Source organism: Cyphomyrmex costatus, unplaced genomic scaffold (assembly GCF_001594065.2).
Source record: "Cyphomyrmex costatus isolate MS0001 unplaced genomic scaffold, Ccosl1.0 scaffold23, whole genome shotgun sequence".
Taxonomy (NCBI): Eukaryota; Metazoa; Arthropoda; class Insecta; order Hymenoptera; family Formicidae; genus Cyphomyrmex; species Cyphomyrmex costatus.
The window spans coordinates 2,131,448-2,148,111 of NW_017276368.1; the positions used below are offsets into that span (position 1 = coordinate 2,131,448).

Consider the following 16,664-nt stretch of genomic DNA (forward strand, 5'->3'; position numbering starts at 1 on the left):
CACCGTTGGCTCTGGAAGGATATAATTGAATGAATCCAATAGATCCACAATTAGTTCCGGAGGATTAAAGAACGTTCAGGGCCGTTTCGGAGTGCAATGAGTACAGTGTACTCGGAAAGACACCTTGCAGGGGCGACCGACAGCCGTTAACGTGTCTTTAAAAATATCGTACAAGCGATCTTCATATTGATTTGCAGAGTGCAGGATTTATATGAATTTAATAAAGGTTGGTATGGAACATCTGGGTAGAAAAGAATAGCTACGGCGAGACGCTCTACATCCGGATGTAACATAAGTTTCTGAGAATGTTAACTCTTAAAAGAATTTCAGAAATTGAAAGACGATTTGAACGAGAACAAGATGTTCGTCGATTACTTCTTCTAATTTATACCGTCGGAAAATTATGTTACAAATAATAAATCAAACAATTACATATTCAAAAACCAGCGGGTTTTTTAATACAATTATGTATATAGTTTTAAAGGATAAACAGGTTGGCTGAAACTTCTTTCGACCCATTGGAATCGATTGGCACTACAGGAGAACCGGTTGACGTGCGACGGTTATCAGCACGTGATACGGAATTCTATCTAGAGATTACATAACTCGGCACAGTAGTCGATAACGAATGCTGATGAAAGAAACTTTTCAAGACGACCGACAGATAGACAAACCGACCGATCGCCCGCAGGTCGTCGGAAGTACGATGAACTCGCGTGAACAGGGTAAACGCAGGAGACAGCGTGAGAGAAAGAGAAGAAAAAGAGAAGAGGGGAATCATAAGGCATCGAGAGAGAGGAGAACAGAGGACATTGAGTCGTGGGTGGTAAAAGAAAGTAGTGGGGGTAGATGCAACGGATCCATTCATGCAATCAAAGTACAGTGCGGAAGGTGCAGACGGTGGAGAAGACCAACCAGTCCAGAGCCTAATTGGCCGTTGGCGAATACGGACTATTGAACACTACTCCGACTACTGCAGCAGCGTGCTACTACTGCTGCTGCTACTCGCCGCGTATATGACGATTGTGGACTACTAGCGCGAAATAGTAGCCTAGAGATATTATGATATTTCTCTCGAAAGAGTAATCCCTTGTTGTTTGATAATTCTAATGTAGATCGAACAAAGAACACCGATCTTGGTTGAATAAACGAATCTTTATTGTTTCTGTAATTCAGATCGAAAAGAGCAGCGATTGCTTAATCCGGCTTAATCTGATGACGCAAGAGTCATCAAGCACATCAAGTACTCTATCGTGTGGTATGAAATACAAACAGCAATAATAACAAATATTAATATGCTCACAATTAGATGCAAGAATATCAGGATAGATAAATATTTTAAGTGTCATTAAGTATAGAGTAGAGAGTTCTGGAAACATTTCGGTGTTTCAAAAGTCGTTCTTTGCCCTTTTATCGGTTTAAATATCACAGTTCGTAAGATGATGAAAGTGATGTTGTCACTGGAAAAAATATATATATTAAGAACTTTTAATAAAAATTAATAAGGACAAGTCTACAAGGAAATACTTATTATTGTATAAACCATTTAATTCTTTCACCACGACGACATAGTTTAACGTTGTATAAAATGAGTCAAGAGTATATCTATAATATATTTTACTACAGATAAAGCCTACGGCTAGTAAGGTAAATATATTACTTAGTGGACGCGCGTGAACCAATTGTTGAATAAAGTAATAAAGTATTTCAAATATTAAGCTATTAATGATATGTATGATATTCTAAATAAATTTATTATTAGATTTTTATAAATAAGAAATTTATTTAAATTCTTGTACATATCATTAAAAGTTTTAAATATTTAAAACTTTATACCATTTTATCCATTGTCACTGTTTATTTTAAAACTGATATATGTATCTTATATTCTCTTATAGTCTATTCTTATTATAAAACCATCTTAAATAACGTCTTAAGATTTTCTTATTAAATAAAAAAAAAAAACTGATTTTTGTTAATAACATTTTCTGAAAATTTTAAGTATTAAGAATACACACATTCGTAAAATTTTAAGCTGGAATTCGCAAATGAAATCTGTAGAGCATTTCAAGAGTAGGGCGCACAAATAGAAATTGGATCACACACGGCCCCGCGCCGCGGCGTCACGTATGACTGATTATGAGATGTAGAATAAACAAAAGAGAATAGATAAGTGATGGAATGCATGGTTAGAAGCATATTTAGTCTGATTGCCAGTACGTTCTTATATTAACCTGGATGCAAATATTTTCAACTGTTTTTACTAAGGATGCACCGGATATCCAAAAAGTATTCTATATTCAGTTTTTTTACTAACCGAACGGATAGCCAAATATTAATACCCGGTAATATATCCGACTAAAATTTTATATCGCAAGTTTGCATCATTGCTGCAGCATTTTTATTCCTTTCATCTGAATTTCTTGTACAATTCATCTTTTTTTCTTTTTCTTTTCCCGTTGGGAAGATAAAAAAATATTACCGCTATTTTTCCTTACTTTTTTTTACAATTTTGAGGAATTTGTACCGGATATCCGGTAAAATATTCGATATCTCGCCAAATAATTGTCCTACCGGCCTGATCGAATATCCGGCATCACATTCTTTTCGGACATCCAATATCCGGTATCCGGTAATTTTACGATCCGGTGCATCTCCAACTTTTACTATGTACAATATAAAAGCGAGAAGTATGGATAATATCGAAATTGCAGCTTCTATAGCTACTTATCTCTTCAAAGAAGGCTACATTCCTTTCTTAACAATAATGGAGATTATGAGAATTAAAATTCGCTTTCATTGTTAGGCTAAAATGATGGCTGACAACAGAGACAATGCGTTAGTGAATACGATAAGCTAACCGACGTCATTCAGAATCTTTCAAGAAGGCAAAAATGGTTCACAAAAACAGAAGAGCAATCTAAAATGAGTTTTTTTAAAAAAGAAGAGAGCTTACTTTATGCTTGGAATAACTAATTAGTGAGTATAAAAATTCCTATTTGATATGTTCGGTTATCTATAAATTAAAACTTTAAAACCATTTTTCTCAACAAAAAAAAAAAAGGAAAAGAAAAGAAAGAATAGCCGGAATTATTTTACGAAATGACAGAACTTCCATCTCGAAAACTAATAAAGCTATCGGTTTTTAATTTTAGGTACAGGCATACGTAAAAAAGTACTTTTCACCAAATAAACTACAGAGAAAACAAAATCTTCAATAGTTTTAATAAACAAAAAAGATTCAAGCCTCGGTAGTCTAAAGGCTGAGGACTCGTACGGATTGCCAGAGATCTGGGTTCGACTCCCAGCCGAGGTATTATTTTTGTGAAAAATTAATTATTTACAGTTTTTAATAACTTATTCAACATTAGTAAGATCGATATAAGATGTGTAAACAGCATCAATAATAATTGTTAAATTGTTAGTCAATTTAATTCGTGATATTACTGCGGTAGTTTATTAGTGTTGCGTGTTTCAAGTCTGAAAAAATTTCGGCGTGCAATCGAAGAATTACATTCGTAGTATGTAAAATACACACATAATTATTTAGAAGCACCCGTGATCCAGCTTAGACCGCTATGGTATTGTCTCATTTGGTTTAAAAAGAGGTTCATTTCTTATTAAAAAAAATCGTACCTTTATTTGTTGTAAAGCCATCATTTTTAAATTAATTGGAATTTTTTTTTTCCGTTTTTGTGTAAAATTTTATAATTTGTTGAATAGTTTTTGTGTAAAAAATTATTAAAAATGATGTATTTTTCGGTCAAGGTATAGAAACCCCCTTTAAAACGCTAAAACAGTTCTTTAATTAATTTATGACTTTTTAATACCCATTTCCACCAATGTAGATTAACTTTAATCTCGGTTCTCAATTTACTCTTCATCTTTCCCTAGTTTTTAAAACTAGAAAAAGATGAAAAGGAAGTTAAACTGAGATTGAGGTTAATTTACGTTGGTGTTGGAAATGAGCATAAGACTGTACTTACAACATAGTCTTTACTTATCATGAAATCCAGTAATTAAGGGCGAATGAAAGTGCAGCGTTGTTGTTAGTACACACAGTAATAAGAAGTAAATTTATTCAAATTACTCCTTTATTCCATTAAAATAACAAAATTTAGAACGTTTCTACTTTCTTTGGAGTCATCTTCAGCTAATACAAATTTAAATGCCTTTTTTGTACTTGTTTTACGAATCACATCAGATTTATAGATTTGAAATCTTTTACACAATACAAAGAAGATATGTCGAAACAAAGGATCGCTCACAACAATAATTAAATTTCATCACAATTTACATTACTTCGATACAACTATTCGATGTAATTATGCTGCTTATACTTGAATGTTTGATATTTTATTAAAAATATATGACAATTATTATTGTAGTCGAATTTCCGTAAACATAGGAACAAAAGCGAGGACTGTGTGACGTGACGAAATCACGTGATCACACCGCCCAATAAGAACGAGGCCCCGCGAATAGGGCCTAGATGTTTCGACAAAGAGAGTGCGTACCGAGCATTAAACTTGACAACACGTATATTTGTATTCTTTGATCGCGGAAAAAAGACTGTTACTTTTCAAATCTAACCATCCTGTTTGTGATTTACGTGTGGTGCCTTTTCCTTATGCCTTTATGTTTTCCACATTATATTTTATTTATATCGGCTGTGCACTACAGTGACTTTTCATACACACTAACCTCTATAGTTATTGTAGAGGTCTGTATACAAATTATAGAGATAGATCTCTGTGGAAGACAGCTTAGTATAGTAGCGGCCGATAGAAGCGAAAGGGTTAAATCGATGAAACTGTACCGATTAGGAGTGTACGAACCGCAATCCACGTGCATAAAAGCGAAAACCTCCGCGTCCCATTTGCAAGTTGGGTACGAAAAATTGAGCACAAATAGCATGCCAGTAAGGAGCCGGCGACTCGGTGGCGGGTCCGCGCTTGTCAGTTAACGCGTGCCGCTAACAAGATTGCAGGGCTCGCCTCTCTCGAGGAAGAGAGAACGGGAGCACGCGCGAGGAGAGAAAGAGGGGGGGAGAGGATGGCAAGGGCGGGAGAGAGAGGAAAACGAGACTCAGGAACCACGTGGTGGCTCTCGTCAGCGAGGCCGAGGCATGAATGAACGAACGTACGTAGTACGCGATACGGAAAATGGTGGTGGGGCGTAGGGACCAATGCCGATACGCGCGATGTTGGCCGTACGGCAAAATGCTGCTACTCCCTGCCTCTTGCAGACGCTCGCGGACTGTCAGACGCAATGGAACATTGTAGCAAGCGGGACGGTGACACTCCATGCCGCGTTCATTAGATCGCCGTCGGTAACGGTAAAGGTGGTCCTTTGTGACGATCGAAATTCAATTGGACCGCATCTTTTAAGGAAATCTCGCAAGGTGCATGCACCAACAAATAAATGAATAAACTCAGTGAGAGAAAAAATTTCAGAGAAGATGCTCTTCTAAACATTGACGTGGGTTTATTCGATCTCTCAATTATATATTTTATTTGCAAATTTATTATTATTATTAAAATAAATTTAGTATATGTTCTCTTTTATACAAATCGTTTTAATTCTTTAAAATTAATTAGTGTCAAATTAGGTACATTATGGATCTCACAGACGTCAATGTCAGTAACTGTGTAACAGATTTTGGTGTCAGCTCCAGAGCTTCTTACTAAGAGAGTATATTTATTAAATTTTGTCATATCAGATTTACAAGAAAAAACTTACCGAAGATAAATTTGTTTAAGGCCGACTCCGCTATTGATGCAACCGCCGGGCAGGTGAAACTGTTCACACAATGATGCCCATTCATTTCTAGTATTAACCTGTAATTAATAAAAAAAACATGTGTAAAGATTATTTATGGATATGGAATATTTACACATCGTTCTAAAATTTGTAAAATGAATTGCGTTTATATAAAACTGTTTATAAATAACATATACAAAACTCGCGTACGTTATTTGTATTACTTCGACACCTCGTCCATTATTTTAAGGCACTTACAATTACGAATAATTTAAGAAGATCAACGTTTACTTTTATCATCTCAAGGTTATAGTTGATGATCTTGTTCCTCAATGATCTCTATTTACAGCAATATTTCAGAAAAAAATTGGAAATTTTATAAATAATTAACAGACAGTCTATGTCGGCAAGTCAATATATATATGTATATATATCAGAATCATAACCTTGACAGTCAGAGTCATGACCTTGACAGATGCAAGGTTGAGCTCCCTCTTATTGACCCCATATATTTAGCATAAATATATAAGTACGTCAAGATGTCTTCACTCTTAATTAGTGGCATGGATCCATAATGATCTCATTTATTCTGAATACATATGATAAAGAGTGTACCTAATAAACGGTCATGAGCGATTAATTGATAAGTAATTTTTTAGAAATAAATCTGGTACAAGATTATCATTCACTATTCGAAAGAAATTAAACAAAAAATTATGTATGACAGGAATTACATGTATGACATAAAAGAAAATATACAAAGAATCAATGTAACAAAATGATGCATATTTATAACAAAATGGTATAAAGTACGTCGAACGTTTTATAAATGTTAACGGAAGAAAAAACGAAAATCCATTTCTGTGAGAATGCAGATTAATTTTAATCTCGATTTAATTTACTCTTTATTTTTTCTAATTCATAGAACTTGAAAAAAATAAAAGTAAATTACGCCGATATTGGTACAAATAAACACCTAAGTTTGTCCGTCTCGGCAATATACAAGATTCCGGAAGCAACGTTCGCGCGCACGGACTTGGCACGTGATTCTACAGACACGACACGTGGTCATGCGATGTAGAATCATCGGCGGCAGTCCTGCGCTCTCAAAGTGCGCTCTAAGCTGTAACAGCGACGACACAAGAGGAGGAGGAAGAGAAGGAAAGGGGTTGGAGGTGGCGCGGGAGTCGTGATTCGTAAATTCAGCGACGACCAAGCATACTAGGTCAGTGCTCCCTGGATCGGCGCCCGTGTCTTCGCTTTATTCTGGTCGTCGTCCGCGTCGTCGCCATCGCCGCGACGGCGACCCTTGTCGATGAATCGGAAACGTGGCGCCGCACCGTGGACGACCGCAAACGTCCGGTCGAGCGCGTTGCTCGATAACCGAGTAATAATAGTTGACGAGAGACAGGACACGCGACCCGCGCGACGAGTATTTTAAGAACGCGGATGCAAAATGTCAATAACGTAGCATTGATGAGATATTAAACTTATTTCTACAAAATCATTGAGATAAAATTTTTGCAGACAAAGACATAGCGTACATTATATGATTATATTAATTTAAAAAGTCAAATAAACAACCTTACAGTCAAAGACATCATTCGTATTCAACGTACTTGCAACAGTTTACTCCGAAAATACAATGTTTTACTGATAATTCCCCGTAACATTTTCTCTAAACAAAAAATTTTTAATGAAGCACATTTATTTATGAAAAAATAGATGCACGAAATATAATGAAGAATAAATTTTTCTATAATAACCTGGATATATAGCCTCTTGAAAAAAAAGGATATGCTAAGAGGTAAGTACATACGGTCTCGTCACGAGACGGACGCGCTAGTCGTAAGAAGAAAACGTCCAGGAGTTTTACAAGAAAGCATCCTGCAATTGGAGTCTCCTGGAAATTCTAAAGATTCGGAGTATACCTACTATGCCACTAAAAGATTTGGTTTTTTCCTCATTTTAGAGTATTATTTTCATTCATTTGTATGTGTTTTTGTCGTATGACAAATTTTTCAAGCCATTGATCAGCTACAGAATAGAGAGATCCAAGGACCATTCTGTTCTGTACATATTTATTGTATTATACGACAAAAACACGCAAATGAAATAGTACCATTAGAAAGTGACGCTAATTAATATATAGTATTTTAACAACAAAATTAGATTAATTATTTCCAATAATTATGTATAAAAAACTTTTTATCAGGACGATATGGTTATACGATGTTTCTTTACATGTTAAAGTATCTTCTTCAGGTCGTATATTAGATAATTCATTAGAATCAAGAGGGTACGGTTAAAGAATAGAACATTAATTTTTGTGAAAATAACAGATTTCGCGCGATGTGTGCACAAGAAGAAGATGCACGCGCTGGAGGACAGCGCGTCCTTTCCTGCTTGAAGTTGATTTACCGAGTAGGCGCAATATTAAATCGGTACCACGAGGTTGTAATCGCGCGACTTTGCTCGACCTTGATGCAACAATGCGAACAGCACGGCGTGGTCGCGAAGCGACGCACGCGCACCGCGGACCAGTTCCTCGGGAGCGTCGAACGATGTATCCACGTGGGTACCGAAGCACACTGCATGATGAAAATGTCTTCGGCACCACGTGGTCGTTGGGGTAGGACATGGTCCCTCTCTTTCCCTCTCTCTTGCACGCCGGCTCTCTCCTGCCCCCTCTTCTCTCGCGGCTCGCTCGCTCGCTTGCTCTCCCCCCACTCCTTCACGCCAAACACGCTGCCGCAACACGCGCTGCGCCTATGACTCTCCCGCGTCTTCCGCTTCTTCTTCTAGCGCGCATCTAGGCAGTAGGATCCAAGATACCAGGTTACCAATTGTAACGGCCGATTTCCGTCACTTTAACCCTCGGGGATGCGATTTCGCACGAATGATGTTTCACTGATTGCATGTCGGTCGCTTGGCCCGATTTCTACTCTAGTAAGATACTTTCATACTATATCTTTCTATTATTTTTCTTCCTTCCTATCATCTCGTGAGAAATTTAATCCATGGAATCGACAAAATGTCAAGCAAGATTAAGTTCAAGTTATGAGCTACTTCAAGGGGAATCAAGTGTCTCATTGCACCAAACTCAAACTTGTTTAAGCAATTTGTCACGGCAAAGTAAAATCTCTCTTATTTTGGAAATCCTCGCTTGGCAACAAAATTTATATGTGGCTCACTTCGTGTACCACGTCGCCTTGCGACGGACGATCGCTTATGCATAAACACGACGCGACGCAAACATCGCTCCTTATCTTATAGATCGCATGATTGTAAGGCGAGTGCAATTAGAATTCTGAACAGTAGCGTTGCTTTAAGTGACGGTGATAATACTAATTAACTTGTGCTAAAAATACCATCTTGCTTTCGTAATTTGAAAAGTTTTGACGCATAATCTCCAATTCTGTTACTAATATTCCTGACTTGTTTTGAAAAAAGTCCTGATAACTACATAAAAAATACGTAATACAAGATACAGTAACTGCTTCATATTTTCGTTACACTAGTAATATTTTTACTTCCAGTATCAGTATACCCCTCGCCCTGATGAAGTGAATAACAAAGTAAATAACAAGTTGACGAAACGTTGGCATTAGCAATGAATGAATAAAAACGCAGCGATAACCTTTCGATATCTTTAAAAAAAATATCCGCGAAAACTTCAAAAACGTTTTTCAGTGGAATCGTTTCGAATTCTGATAATAATCTTTCACAGAGCTGTAAAAACACCATTTATCTAAAAATCTTAAGAGGAAAAAGAGATTTGCTCACAAGATCACATTAAGAATTTTAGAATTCTTTTAGAGAAGAACTGTATCAATTATATTGATCCCGAGCAGAAATTTGTACGAGCATAGTCAGGCTACGACCAAGAAGTGATAGGACATTCTATAGTTTTCGGGAATTTCCTGCTTGGATCTAGTCGGGAAGCGGTTGAGTACGCCTTACACACATGGCATATTTCTTAACCTATAAAGTCATTAACTTTAATTTAAGTTTAATATCTCTCTTCTCAGGGTAGAGCAACGTTTTTTTCTGCCAGATTCATTGAAAAACGTACAAAAACGCATTTACTAAATATAATTATGATTATTCGAACTGAGATTATTAAATGGAATAATTATCTGATTAACTTTACTTTTGTATATCAAGAAAAATTAGTAATATTAGATAGTAAATAATAACTGACTGACTGTTCAGTTAAATTGCACAAATAAGTCTAACAGGACTATATTGACCAGATATGTCACAGCTATACATTCATGAATACTCAGCGTTCGTGGATCATCTTAGTAGCGGTTTTTATTAATTTTTTTTTTTACATTATATTATATTTTTAAGCGCAATAAAGAGCAATCGTTAGGTCCTGATAAGAAAAACATAATCAGGCTTTAATTTTCTACCTTACATTTACGGCCAAGACCTAACTACAGCTACCTGATGAGCCCCTGGCGTACGGGCATGCTTACAAGTGAATCCCTATCAGAGACTGAGCAAAATTTCTGTTCAGATTAATATTATATAAGTGAGATGTTAATTTTTCTCAAAGATTAACAATTATAATATATTGCCAAGAAAATCGCTATCCGCGGTTATTATGCATGCACTTTTTTTATAATAAGCTTGTTGTTCGTAGTTGATTATATCATATTAGATATCGATGAAAGCAAAAAACTGATTATTGCAATTGAATGCCAAACTAAGACTTTTGATTGCTCGATATAATCTTGCAGATTAGGATATCTGACTTCTATCAAAATTAATACCTGGTATAGGTATACACATAATATTATTAAATATTATAAGACCAGAATCAGACTATTCATTGAAGATTGAAGATTGAAATTTGACCAATGAGGACAAAGAAATTTTAGCTCCTATTGTTTTCATTAGTCAAATTTCACTCTTTCTATCTTCAATCTCAATCTTCATTACATAATCTGATAAGAATTTGTTAATCTAATATATGCCGATAGATAACGCTGTTACTTCGAGAAAAATGCAATTATAAATTGTTAATAGAGAATTTTTGCAATGCCGTTTATTCAGACACGGTAAACGCTAAAGTCATGTTATCCTTTTCTTAAATAGTTATGAAAAAAAAGATAACGTGACTTTAGCGTTCACTGTATCTGGATAAACGATATTGCAAAAACTTCCTATTGTCATTACCTCTCGCGAGGACATAAAGAAACAAGACCAATTTAAAAGCGTTTAACGAGATGTCGTAATTACCAGTACTACACTCGTAATACTCATTTGAGAAGGCCAGCTGAAGCACGTAACTCGAGAATTCATCTTTTTCCAATAGCAGTGTTTCATTACACGAAACTGGATTACTACTAGTGATGTAAGTGGATTCTCCTTTAACAAAATCAAAGTGATACCGTAATAATTGTTAATTACAAATTCACTTTGGAAGCGCACGCACGTTTATTAACGTGAATGTCCAATATGTACATTTAACATAGATCTCTCACCCGATAAGATTATATAAAAATATATAAATTTAGCTATACAGCCGAACCTCCATAAAAGTAACTTATCGAAACCGACAGACCTCCGTAAAAGTAAACAAATGCTCATGCGCTAGCATATGTGCTCAATTACTATATGGAAGGTTAAAACAAAAACGGAAGTTAACTTTACGAAGTTTCGCGACTATATAGGTTTGCTATCCCTAAAAACTACTACACGAACAATGACAAGTGCTTCACAAAAGAATTTATTAACCAATTGTCTCTTCAGCGCTGATTCATATACCTTTAAATATCGTTGGTTCTGTTTTATTTTATAATTGTACTTTTGCGATACGAATCGAACGCAGCGACAAGAATTCGAAGTAGAATGATGGGGATACAAGAAGCACGGCACCTATATTAGTCACAAAACATCCGCGGTGCGTCGCAATTTGTCGTTATGTCTTTGACGGCTGCTGTGTCCCGCGAAACTGAACGGAGTCGGTGCTTGCTCGCAACGGAATAGCCGCAGCGTGTGTCACGTGGGTTCGCAGGCCCACGGATGGTGGCGACTGACAGTTCCCAGTCAGCTGATCGTCCACACCAGAACACGGGGAGGGAAGGGGGTTCGAGGGAATAGCAGCGGTAGTAGCAGTAGTAGCAGCGGTAGTATAATAGCAGCAGCAGCAGCAGCAGGAGGAGGAAGAGGAGGAGGAGATGGTGGTAGTAGTAGTGGATAGGGTGGGAGGGGGCGCGAAATCTAGAAGGGAAGGAGGGCGGAGGGGTTGGCGACGCGCAGTCTGCCGCCGTTGCCGACGTGGTCGTCGTCATCATCTGTGGCGGTGGCGACGGCGGCGACGGCCGGTGGTGGCGGTGGCGGTGGCGGTAGTGGTGGTGGTGGTGATGGTGGCGGCGGCGGCGGCGGCGGTGGTGACGGCGGCGGCAGGATCAGCTGATCGGTGGAGGTGTGCTGGTGACTGACTGACTGTAAACTGTGAATGAACGCGCGGGGAACGGACGAAGAAGTCTTCGCGTGCGTACTCACGTGCGGCGTGAGCGCACGACGGGGGAAGAGGGCGAGAGGGAGCGAGAACGGTGTGTGCAGGCAGAGGGAGGAGGAGGAGGAGGAGGAGGGCGAAAGAGCGCGGCGCGTGTCCGTCTGGCCGTGAGCCCGAGCACTTGCGAGGAAGCACGAGAGTGTCTGCGGTTCCTCGCGCGTGCGGAAGCGCGTCGGAGAAGTCGTTCGGTCGAGCCAGCGAGAAACGTTGGGAATACACTGCGCGGTCCGTCTAAAGTCCGTATTACGCGCGCGCGACGCCGGTTCTTACAATTTACACGAAACTCCTAGAAGAGCCTTCTCAGAAAGAAATGATGATACATATTCATGATATATCGGCGATAATTCCAGAGATCGTCGATCGGTGAGTTGGCGAGCTGTAGCTCATAAAATTGAACGCGCATTATGTAATTAATTTGATAATAAACGAATCGTTACGGATCGTCTTCATTGTCTATTTTTGCGATGTCAACGATTTACACTTTTCGTACACGAAGGCGCACTCGACAATGTCGTTATTTATTTCTCCGTAGTGAAGGAATTGCATGTTTGCCGTAACGAGAAACGCGGTTACGAAAAAGGGAGATCCCTCGGTTTAGCTTCCACTGAAGAGTGACGGATTTGCTCCGACAAAGAGAGCCTTCATTGTACCGACGTGCTTGTGCGCCAGGCAGGTTTATGCTTGAAATACATCTTACGGTCCGCGTACATCCTTCAGAGGTGTGGATGATGAACGATGCATCATGCATTCTCGTTCCGTGAAAGAGCTGAGTTTGCTCGGTTACTTCGTGCGGTGCATAAACAGTTTATATTTTTAATATAAATATATTTCGCTGAAATTATCATCAACATCACTCCGTTGGTAGGAAGATGACACGAATATAAAATTAGTGTTTTTGAGATATAATGAAAAAAAACTGATTCTAAAGACTAATTTTTGTCGAAGAACAACACATTTGTAACTTTTAAACGAGTGTGTTTATGTAGAAGGTGTTACAATTTTGATAACACTATTATACAAAAATGGATCTTTTTTGGGACCTTAATCAAATAAAGTATTTTCCGATGAATTCTTGATCACTCAAAACAAAATCGGCTACGGAATTGGTCCAACACATTAGGTTTCCGAAAAAATTAAGGTTTTGATACGTTTAACCTCAATTTTCTTGAAAACCTGATGTGTTAGGCTAATTCCGCGGTTGGATTCGTTTTCAGCGATCAAAAATTCATCTGAAAACACTGTTTATTCAGGTCCTAAAAAATATTAAATTATATAATTAAAGGATAAACAATGTAACTAAGGGATGATTCACCCTATATGTATAGGGTTACAATGTTCGAATTTTGAAAACTCATAATAAAGTTTCTAACTATTTAAATTTCTTGGAATGAAATTTCACTCCAAAAGAACTAAAATATTGCTACTATTGAACAAAAAAAAAATGATTTGCACTCTTGAATAAAAACGGTAGATTTTCACTCCTTTTTAGAAAAAGTTTTAACATTTTTGAAATAAGATTTATTCCAAAAAGTAAGATTTTTCTTCTTTAGAATGAATCTCACTCAAAAAAACAAACAGTGAAAATTTTCTACTCTTGTGTAAGAGTGCAAATTTTTCTCTCTTTTTCAGTAGTAACAGTACTTTAACTCTTTTGAAGTGAAATTCAACTCCAAGAAATTTAGAGAAAAAATTTACATTATAATTAAAAATACAACATAGAAGGAAAGTGACATATGCATATTTATTATCTCAATTAAAATGTTAAAATTTTAATAAAAACCGAGTTAAATTTTTTTTAATACTCTACTAAAAAGTTAAATATATTAATTTTAAGATACGTCAGTTTTCAACGAAGCAATACATGTCTGTGATATTCAATATACTTACATCTACTTATCTCTCTCTTTAAACAATAACTTATAAAATTTTTCTACAGTCACAAATCGCACGTTGACTCGTATCAGTAATTACACATAAAAAGTATCTGTTATTATTACGTTTTTATATTGGGAAATGCTGCCTTGTATCCGTGCGGTGATAAAACGTATCGTGCGACACACGATGAGTCGTCGGAACGCCGAGTATCGATCTGGCCATAAAACAGGCAATCTTTTATCGCACGCGTTGATGTATATATATCGTAATATCGCGAATGTTCCCTCACGTATCATCGTACAATAATTTAGACTATCGTTCGAAAATTCTCGCTTAATGACTGCACGGTTGATCGATGAATCTGCTTCGTAGTCGCGATGCTACAGAAATATCGCATCGCGGTCTCGTTTCATTAAGACGTAATATAATACATAATACAAGTTACATAAGTGAGACGGTTGTCAAAACTTAGGGCAGGAACTCGCGGCGTATTTTTTTACAGCATAATTAAAAGCACGGACTTCGACAAAGCGTTTTTATCTACAAGTGTACCGCTGCGTCGTATGGCGTACTTGAATTTGTTTTGAGTCATTCAGCGACCTCGAACGAAAATACTACACATTGGACAGCCGAATTTTTTATATACGTGAATTTTACACCAGTACGCGCGGCCGAATGTAACGTCAAAACGAATGATGTAGCACATGGCAGGAAAAATGAAAGAAAGAAAAGGAGAAAAAGAATTTAGTTTGTGCTTTAGGCAAAATTCTATTGGATCATTATGCGAATCGTGCGTGATGAATGCACACGACAAGAGTCGATAGAAATAGGAGGAGATGTGAGAAGATAATATAAAACAAGGTATAAGATTTTTGCAGGAATTTAAATTTTTGTAAGAAAATTTTAAAGCATATATATATATTTATTAGCATTTCTAAAATATTATATATGTATATCGCGCGGTTGTTTTAAAAATTAAGTATACTAGGTTCTTACAGATTGTAGAACACGGAGAGAAAACGCGTGAGCCGATAAATCGACGTGTAAATTCATCCAATGATTGTGTATAGCCTTTCGCGAAACAATTCGATTTCGCCGTGATCATCGAGTATGTTAAGTTAGCACCCCAACTATAGTACTCAGGAGTTCTAATTAGAGTTCCCACTTCCTTTTGACGAGACGAAGAGTTCCCTATAGTTAATAACAAGAGTTCCGCTCAATAAACATCTTTTTTACATTTTTAAAAAATGGGTGCTAACTTTTTATCGAATTTCGAGGTGGAATAGTTCTGAGCGGCTTCAATTTGCGATTGCTTAGAGTTCCTGATATGTAAAAAAAATTTTCGAATAATAAAAAAAAAATTAAAAATTTTAAAAAAATTAATTTTTAGATAGAATAGTTCTGATGATAATTCCTGCTTCTTTTTGACGATACGAAGAGTTCTCTATGATTTTTAATGACATATGCGCTTAATAATCATTTTTTAATAATTTTTTAAAAATGGGGTGCTAACCTTTTAACGAAATTCAAGGTCGCATAGTTCTGATCAGCTCAACAGAAGTATTTTGTGAATACCTGGAGTCTTAATACATAAAAAACATTTTTGAAGAATAATAAAGTTTTAAAAAAATAGTAGATCTTTGAAAATTTTTTTGAGTGTACCGAGTAGTTCTGATCGGTCGCTGTATCTTACAAACCGTTGGTCCAATCGCTTTTTCACCTGACAGTTTTCGATAGAACTCGTCGAGAACTATAAGAAACGCTACTCAGAACTACTCGGTACTCTCAAAAAAATTTTCAAAGATTTCTACTATTTTTTTTAAACTTTATTATTCTTCAAAAATGTTTTTTATGTATCAAGAACTCTAGGTATTCACAAAATACTTCTGTTAAGCTGATCAGAACTATGCGACCTTGAATTTCGTTAAAAAGTTAGCACCCCATTTTTAAAAAATTATTAAAAAATGATTATTAAGCGCATATGTCATTAAAAATCATAGAGAACTCTTCGTATCATCAAAAAGAAGCAGAAATTATCATCAGAACTATTATATCTAAAAATTAATTTTTAAAAAATTTTTTATTTTTTTTTTATTATCCGAAAATTTTTTTTACATAATCAGGAACTCTAGGCAATCGCAAATTGAAGCTATTAAGCCGCTCAGAACTATTCCACCTCGAAATTCAATAAAAAGTTAGCACCCCATTTTTAAAAAATTATTAAAAAATGATTATTAAGCGCATATGTCATTAAAAATCATAGAGAACTCTTCGTATCATCAAAAAGAAGCAGAAATTATCATCAGAACTATTATATCTAAAAATTAATTTTTAAAAAATTTTTTATTTTTTTTTCATTATTCGAAAATTTTTTTTACATAATCAGGAACTCTAGGCAATCGCAAATTGAAGCTATTAAGCCGCTCAGAACTATTCCACCTCGAAATTCAATAAAAAGTTAGCACCCCATTTTTAAAAAATGTAAAAAAAATGT

At 36.4% G+C, this 16,664-nt stretch overlaps 1 protein-coding gene across 1 annotated transcript in view; it reads right to left on the bottom strand.

The window, feature by feature from the left end:
- Bap170 (Brahma associated protein 170kD) overlaps positions 1 to 16,664 on the bottom strand; it is a 50,987-nt gene that overhangs the window by 26,082 nt on the left and 8,241 nt on the right. The window contains exon 2 of the mRNA XM_018539968.1: positions 5,743 to 5,840. Coding sequence (XP_018395470.1) covers positions 5,743 to 5,840 — 98 coding nt within the window. The remainder of the gene's footprint in view (positions 1 to 5,742; positions 5,841 to 16,664) is intronic.